Below are 8,726 nucleotides of genomic sequence, written 5' to 3' on the forward strand. Positions count from 1 at the left end.
TCTGAACCGCAGCAAATTTTAACTAAACAAATCTCTCTAAAATGTAAAACAAACAATATTAAACAAAAATATGAAACTCTTGTCAACCTGTGACTCTGAATTGTTGATCAAAATACTTTAAGCTATCAGCCAGTATATGTATTTTGAAGCTGGTCTTCAGTGTAAGATGCTGGTGTCCCCACCAGGCTTGCTGTACATGATCTCATTTGTAATGGTAGCTATATACTGTATATCTAAAGTGCAATGATAATGTATTTAAATGTATACTGACAAATTTAGTGACATAGAAATGTGTAAGTATCCTTGTAGGTTCATTAAATGTCCAAATATACACAGTAACAGTAAATGTAACTATACCAGCTCCAACATGGAGACTAATTATTATTATTTTTGTTTTCAGCAGGATTGCATTCATTAAACCAAAATGCATGGATTTTTACATAATAAGCTGTCTAATTGAAGCTGATGAAAAATTACAAATAATGCACTTCCTAGAATAAAGGAAACAATAGGCACTTATTGCTCTGTTGGCTTAAAAACATTATTTTTAATTTTCTGCATTGTCGGAAATGTAATTTATTCAATTTTTTCCAGCAATGCCCAGTTCCAATTCAAAATGATGGGATATTGCACACATTTCCTGTAGAAGCGTAATTGTTCCCTCTTTGTTTCTATTGTTATATGTATTTTCTGAAAAGTACACAAGTACCATGTGCTGCCATATAGAAGCTAAAGGGTGCTTTGTCAGACTATAATGGGACTAATAATCATCATTGTGTATTGTGTGTCTGCTTTTGGTATCAATTTGCCTGAAGGCTCTTGCACAGTCTATTGTGAGGAACAAACAGGATTCCAAGATATTATTCTCAAAACAAAACCCGTGATGGCAGACTCACATCTGCTGTTCATGGAGCTAAAATCTGCTTTCGGCTGCCCACACTGCTTTAAAAAGCTACTAATTAAATGTCTTTATTTTAGTTGCTGTAGGGGGAAACATGCAATTTGTCTAAGGGAGCAGAAATTTGAAATGGAATGAAATGATTATGAGTAGAGGGGTGATTAATATAATATAATGATATCTTTCAAATCAGTTCGAATCAGTTTAATTTATGTAGGGCGAAACCCCAATAATGACCAAATTATGATGATGATAATTATTAAGATCAGTTTATCTTTAATATCTTTAAAAATCCTGTCTGTTAACAGAGACTCCAGATGCGAAGCTCCAAAATTTTTCTGAAGTTTCTCTCCAATGTTTGCAACAACCAAGTAAATCTGAAATCCTTCAAGTTTGGGTAAATATGCCATGGCTCGCACAGATTCATCAAACCATTACAGGAACAGTTCAGCAAAAATCTAAATTCTGTTATTATCTACTCATCCTCATGCTGTTTCTATCTAGTAGGCTGTTGTTATTTTTTCATAGAACACATAGATCTTTATTTTTATTTATTTTTATTTTATTTTAATTTTTTCCAAAGAATCCTTATAGAGCCAGGGTTGTCAATTCTGCAGTCTACAGGTTAAAGGTTTGATATATTGCATAAATTACATTTGATTGAAATTTTTGTATTGAAATAATTGGACAAGCTTTATTTTAAGGTGCCATTGTTACAGTGTCATTATACTGAGTAATATTAATTAATTGAGTAATATCAATTACTTTCTATGGGTTAAGAGTTTGGTTTGGGTTGTTGCATGTATATCATGCATAATTTACTTTAATTATTACAGTAAGTACATGTAACGTGTAAGGACACTGACACTGTAAAATTAAAGTGTTACCAAATATTTAATTCCAACCGATTTATATTCTACTAATTGTAAAACTGTGCTAGATGAACAAGAGTCTTTGGGGAGGGGAACTAGGAAGCCTGTGTGCAGACATGAATTACAAGGACTAAGAAGGAGAAGAGTAACATTAGAACAAGATCTTTAAACTGTATATAGTTCAGTTTCAAATAGTTTAAAAATAAAGGATTTTACCACCATCACTTAAGAATTTTGTTTAAATGTTCTCAATCTTAAAGTGAGATGATTTTATTGTGTTTACAACTGCTATACTGTTAAAATTATGTTTAATGCATAACAGTGACAGTAAAATATGTATCTGGATGTGGGATATTTTGAGTTTTGGTATTTGGGATAGTTTGGGGCTATTTTAAATTGGCCAGAGGTCTGGTTTTGTTATGCAGATTTGACCAACCTAGATCATTTTGTTATGACAACAGTTAATAGAGACCACAGGTCATCAATCTTCACCTTCTAACCCAACTTTTACAAACCCAACCCAACTGTTGTTGCAGGACTAAATCTAAATGTGTCTTCAAGTGATGTTTACTGCAGACCTTCTTTTAAGAAAATAAAATATCTAAAAAATCTCTTCTAAAAAAATAGAGCTGGCCTCGTTACAGAACAGCTCTATATTGCATGAGTAAAATGGGCTACTTTTATGGGGTTTACCGTGGTTATCATGAGCTGACATTTGATCCAGATCCAAGGAGAAGCACATGCAAAGATGTGTTAATAACTGTTTAGTTTCCTGTGGCTCAACATGTAAATTAAATGTGTAAATTACATACCATGCACTTACGTTGCCTTACATATGTAAATTATGTCATATTTCTAGGTTGTCTGCATACTATGGAAATCTCCTAGGACTGTCCTTTGAAGTAAAATATGTATCTGGATGTGGGATATTTTGAGTTTTGGTATTTGGGATAGTTTGGGGCTATTTTAAATTGGCCAGAGGTCTGGTTTTGTTATGCAGATTTGACCAACCTAGATCATTTTGTTATGACAACAGTTAATAGAGACCACAGGTCATCAATCTTCACCTTCTAACCCAACTTTTACAAACCCAACCCAACTGTTGTTGCAGGACTAAATCTAAATGTGTCTTCAAGTGATGTTTACTGCAGACCTTCTTTTAAGAAAATAAAATATCTAAAAAATCTCTTCTAAAAAAATAGAGCTGGCCTCGTTACAGAACAGCTCTATATTGCATGAGTAAAATGGGCTACTTTTATGGGGTTTACCGTGGTTATCATGAGCTGACATTTGATCCAGATCCAAGGAGAAGCACATGCAAAGATGTGTTAATAACTGTTTAGTTTCCTGTGGCTCAACATGTAAATGAAATGTGTAAATTACATACCATGCACTTACGTTGCCTTACATATGTAAATTGTCATATTTCTAGGTTGTCTGCATACTATGGAAATCTCCTAGGACTGTCCTTTGAAGAGGCATCAGCCATGTCCGGCCGTTTCCACTCTGGGCTCGAAAAATGCTGTTTAAAACCCCAACCTGAATGTATAATTGAAGAGGTGAGGAAAGCGGTCAGAGGAGGGGGTGAGCCGTTCAATACTATGTTCAACAAATCACAATGAGCTGCACAAAGGTTCAAATCTCTCTTGGGACAATTCTTTTGACCAGTGTTCCTTCTGGCGGTGCATTTTCTTGTTCCACGTCACAAGATATCTGATGATATGACAAACAAAAAGAATGCGCTTATCCTTGGTAACTGATGAAAAACAATCCAACTACTGGAAGACATAATACTCACTTCTTTCTAATCTGACTTTTTTTTCTCTCTCTTTTATTCAGTGGTTCTGAATTTGGCTGTACCACCCCTTAACTGTCACCCCGATTTTTTAAAGCAGCACTATGTAACTTTTTCTGTGTTCAAAATTTGCAAAAAAAATTATATAATGAGCGAGTACATCATGAATTCATCTTCCAAACCGCGTTTGTGTCTTATTCCGAATCACTACGGTACACTTATAATAAGTACTTCTATTTGGACAATTGTAAACTGGTCGGGTCGTCACCGCTGCGGAGTAACACATACCTGCGTGAATCGCCATAGACATAAACTTAGAGAAGTAGCTCCGGTTGGAATGTTCTTCCGCGGGATGTGTGCAGTTCTGTTTATTAACCGCTACAGCGCCAAAAGTTACATAGTGCTGCTTTAAAATAGGCATTCAAGTGCACTATCCAAACTTTAATTATTGACACTTTGGAATACAGAGGAAAGGTTGGTCTCTTTTTAAAGAAGACAGTCAGCAGATTATTGCAGAAGTGGAATTATATAAAAAAAAGAAGTTTAAATTTACTGTAAAGAAAATGCACTGTACAATTTTTATTATAATTTATATAAAATAAATATTTGACATAACAGGTTTTAATCTAAAATTGCTAAAAATAAAAAATAAAAAAGTAAAGCCTTATGTCTAAATAAGTTATGTTCCAAATTTGAAGTTGATATGAAAAAAATTTAGGTTTCTGTGAGATTTTATTAAGGGCGTTATACCACAAACAGCCACCGGGTGCCATCAAAACTCCATTTAATTTTTTTAATGCCTTTTTCTGTCGCAAATGTCTAGATTTCTCTGTCGATATTACTTAAATATGGAATCCTGAGACTCAGACTTTTCCAATGATATGTTTTATGTCAAGATTAAAAAAAGTTTTGATTGTAAAAGACAGTAATACATTTTGTAATATGACACTTGACACCGCCCGCTAAGGGGGAGGAGACCGACAAAAGCTTTTTAAGTACCATTTCCATGGTAACGCAATGTCCGATTTCAAAATGGTTTTCACAGGATGTATCTTGGGCTTCTAAGCTTTCAAACGATATATAATTTATGATGATTACTAAAAAATTTGATAGAGAAAAAGGACAACAAAATAAAAGAGCGCCAAGTGTCCCACAGGTGGGACAGTGACAGTTAAGGGGTTAATACCAATACCTGCAACCGCTTTTTATCAAAGCTGCTGTTCCTGTTCAGTTCAATTTTGATCATTATTATTTGTGCCATTTAGGGTGAATTATGTAAGTGGAGTGGTTATATCAAAATACCAAGAGAAGGAAATGATGGGAGGTGATTATTCTACCTTTTCAAGATAAAAAGGCTTTTCTCTTCATAATAGCTAACAAGCTTTCAGAAAGTTATCTGCGGTGAATCCAACCTGAATGCCATGTCTGAGGATTTCCAGAAGTGCTGCAAGAAACCTGCCCTGGATACCCTGCTCTGCGTGGATGACTTGAAAAGGCAACCCCGTCAGTCTCCAGATGTAGCCAATCCTGTTTCTTCTAAGCTCTGTGAGGAAGCTCAACCACATGGGATTGACAGGTGCTAATTTACTATTCATCAAATATGTGGAGGTAGGGAATCCGTGTGTGTCTAAAAGCAAAGGTCGACCGGAAAATATATTCCTGATGTTAGCCAGCTCAATTCATTATGATGTGCAAAGATCAAGTGTTTTGTTGAAGGAAGACCTTGCAATCACTACATTATATTTTGATCTGTCTTGCCTAATGTGATGTAAATGCTAATGCGACGTTGAGTAATATAACTGGCATATTGTGCATTCACCATGACCCACTATGGGAATAATCCCGGTCCCCGCACAATGGAGAGCATTCCTCTTGATTTTGATCTTTAGCTAGTCTCTTAAAGGGCAAAAGTGCAAATAGTCATGAATTATTCATAACGTGGCTCTGAATTTGTGGATATTATCAAAATGTCTCTCTGAATACTTAGAAATGAGAAAATAAGCTTCAGACGTTTGCTTAATTTGCATTATGATCAGATACTGAAGCTCAATGCCTCTTGTGATCAATTTTCCACAGACAGATCAAACCAATGATCTATTTAGGCTGCAAGAAGCACCTGAAATCTAGTCTTAACTGTGCATCAAAAAGAGCACCTTCTCGTCTGATCCTAAAAATGAATTTATCCAATTATCAGAATGAAGGTAAAACTCGATTTGCACCAGGAGAATGTGGGCCACGGCTGGACCTTAAATTTTCCCCATGGACATGAATGAGCAGATTAAAGATAGGTGGAGTTCATGAGGTGGAGACTTTTCTTATATATTCCCACAACTAATGGGATCAAATTACTTTCATATTAATACAGATCAGACTTATTTCAATTTGCCTTGCACACTCACAATCATTTTCCTGAGCACCAACCATTATAACAGATTGCCCTCAAAAAAAGATCTAAAAAACACCAGAAGCTGACTTATTTTTCTCCCATGATGGCCAGCTTCAATTGACTGTTCTCTGATCAGCACCTCATGCCATTCTCATTTAGTGAAAATGTAGCCAGTATGCACTGCACATGCTGTGCTGAATGAGGCTTATGAAGTTACATGTGTGCCTGGGTGGACAAGAAAGAATAAACTCTTGCTGAGGGGCAGACAGCCGTGCACAGAAGCCTATGTTTAATTTATCTTGAACTGTAATTAGATGAGCCACTCAACATAGAATTCGAATGTGTTCTAGCGAGTTCTGCTGAGTTTACCTCAGGGCCTGGTGTCATTAAAGGTGACATTTTCACAGGGCTTCGGGGGTACTAATACCAGGCCATTTGTAGTAGCTTCTGAGTGTATGCAAGTGTAATTAATGTGAGACAGGGCGCTCTGTCAAAAATTTGAGAAGTACAGACGTTTTAATTAATATTAAAATAAAGGATACTTAAAAGCATACTAACTCCCTCATAAGACTATCATTCGTCAGTCATTACACTGGCCAACTTTACCCTCTAGTGGTGGAGTATAAAACTCGAAATTCTTAATTTTTTTATGACTTGTATATCATCTTTTAAAAATATATAAATACATTATTTTAAGCGCTACAGTGTGTGAAAGGAACTAATGCCACCAAAATTCTGTTTTCATAAAGCACAAAAACACAAACTGAGTGAAAAGCCTTTAATATCCCTGTTCCAATCCAGAGGGCATTTGCTTTGTCAAACATATAAAACTAAAATTACAACTTTAAGTGTTTTGGCTTTAGTAGAAGTCCTTATTCTTGCTTAGATGTTTTTTCCACCTTTTTTTTGTTTTGCATTAACATAACCTCAAGTGATTGTGTATTACACTTGTAGCTGTTATTTCATCCTTGTTTAGCTTCTATGATAATTCAATTCCATTAAAGATGTGTTTCATGTATTTTTAGCAACTGTTTTTTTATATATATATAATATACTGTGTTGTTGCTAACTAAAGCTAAAAACTATGAAAAATCGTTTTTGTTCATTAAAATAAAGCTGAAATAAAATTAAATTAAATATATAGTTATTTTAAACTTAAAAAATAAAAAGTAAATTGTTACCTGAAATAAATAAGTACTAAATAAGTATTACATTTACTAAATCTGAAATAAAAGAAATATATAAATATAAAAATGAAATAAAAATGACATATATATATATATAAAATAATTTTTTTTTAAAGATATATTTATACACACACACTAAAATAACACTGATAATATAATATTAATGATGATTCTAAAGGATAGTATAATGTTTAGTAAAGTGTAAGAAGGAAGTCTGGTTAAATGTGTTAAAGACCCATTTAAACTGTGTGAGAAATAGTTATTATGATATAAAGACAGCATGTTGTCTGCAGTGCATACTACTAGTTATTAGACTAAAGACATAGCAAATAATTAAAATACTAAATAAACACGTCCTAGTATTACAGCGAAACCTAGGGAAAAGAGACCAGAACCTCCTATAGAGATTATTTTCAAAACACATTGAGGTCTTGCAGCCTTCTGCTGGTTGGCTGAACATTTCTGCTCATGGCCTGCCCTCAGAACGTCTCTAGGTTACGTATGTAACCATGTAACCACGTATGTAACCACCAGAGGGAACGAGATGCTGCGTCGAGCCCCTGCGTGACCGCGTTCTGAAGCACGTGTCAAATCAGTCCAATGGAGCAGCGAGACGTCACGAGCGGGGTGACGTAAGCACCAGAAAGTATAAAAGCACATCCAGCAGAGCGCAAACCAGCTTCGATGAAGTAGCACCTGCAGGGATGCAGGGAGTATGGCAAAGAGACGCAGCGTCTCGTTCCCTCGGGGAACCATGGTTACATACGTAACCTAGAGACGTTCGCCTTCAGGAACTCGAGCTGCGTCAAGTCGCTTTGGGAACGAGAATACCTACTGCGCCATACTACCAAGTCCCTGCCTGTGTGTGTATCTTGTGAGCACATCACGAAGAGAGAACCTGGGGTAGATGCCAGGTCTAGGTTGTAAAAACGGACAAAAGTGTGCGGAGAGGACCAGCCCGCTGCAGCACAAATGTCCTGCAAGGCCACACCTAAGTTGAAAGCCTTAGAGGCCGCCATACTCCTGGTCGAGTGCGCTCTGACCCCCATAGGTGACGGGAGGCCAGAGGACTCGTAGGCTAGTGAGATGGCCTCGACCACCCACCTACTCATAGTCTGCTTGGTCACCGGAAATCCCTTCTTTGGCGAAGAACAATCCAAAACAAACAAAAAGCTGATCTACCTTACGCCACGGCCACAGCTTCCATAACTCCGGGCGGGGTTGAAGAATGGCGCCCCCCGCCTGAGAGACGAGGTCCCTCCTGATCGGAATCTCCAGCGGAGAGCCGTCGAGGAGGGACACCAAGTCCGAGAACCATACTCGGGCCGGCCAGAATGGGGCTACTAGCAACAGATGGACCCCATCCCGGCGTACCCTCCCCAGAACTCCCGGGAGCAGAGCGATCGGGGGAAAAGCGTACAGACGAAGCCTCGGCCACGTCTGCACCATGGCATCAAGCCCCAGTGGAGCTGGATGTGTGAGGGAGAACCAGAATGGACAGTGTGTCGTTTCCTGCGACACAAATAGATCTACTTCCGCCTGGCCAAATTCCCTCCAAATGAGCTCCACCACCTCGGGGTGGAGCCTC

General features: G+C 37.2%; 1 protein-coding gene across 1 annotated transcript in view; it reads left to right on the plus strand.

Annotated features, from left to right (window-relative positions):
- The window catches only part of gc (GC vitamin D binding protein), a 33,604-nt gene that overhangs the window by 19,899 nt on the left and 4,979 nt on the right, over positions 1-8,726 (plus strand). Inside the window, exons 6-8 of the mRNA XM_016250937.1 lie at positions 1,207-1,295; positions 3,203-3,329; positions 4,939-5,141. Of these exons, the coding sequence (XP_016106423.1) occupies positions 1,207-1,295; positions 3,203-3,329; positions 4,939-5,141 (419 nt within the window). The remainder of the gene's footprint in view (positions 1-1,206; positions 1,296-3,202; positions 3,330-4,938; positions 5,142-8,726) is intronic.

This window comes from Sinocyclocheilus grahami, unplaced genomic scaffold, assembly GCF_001515645.1.
Source record: "Sinocyclocheilus grahami isolate Dianchi unplaced genomic scaffold, SAMN03320097.WGS_v1.1 scaffold1016.1, whole genome shotgun sequence".
NCBI classification, from domain to species: domain Eukaryota; kingdom Metazoa; phylum Chordata; class Actinopteri; order Cypriniformes; family Cyprinidae; genus Sinocyclocheilus; species Sinocyclocheilus grahami.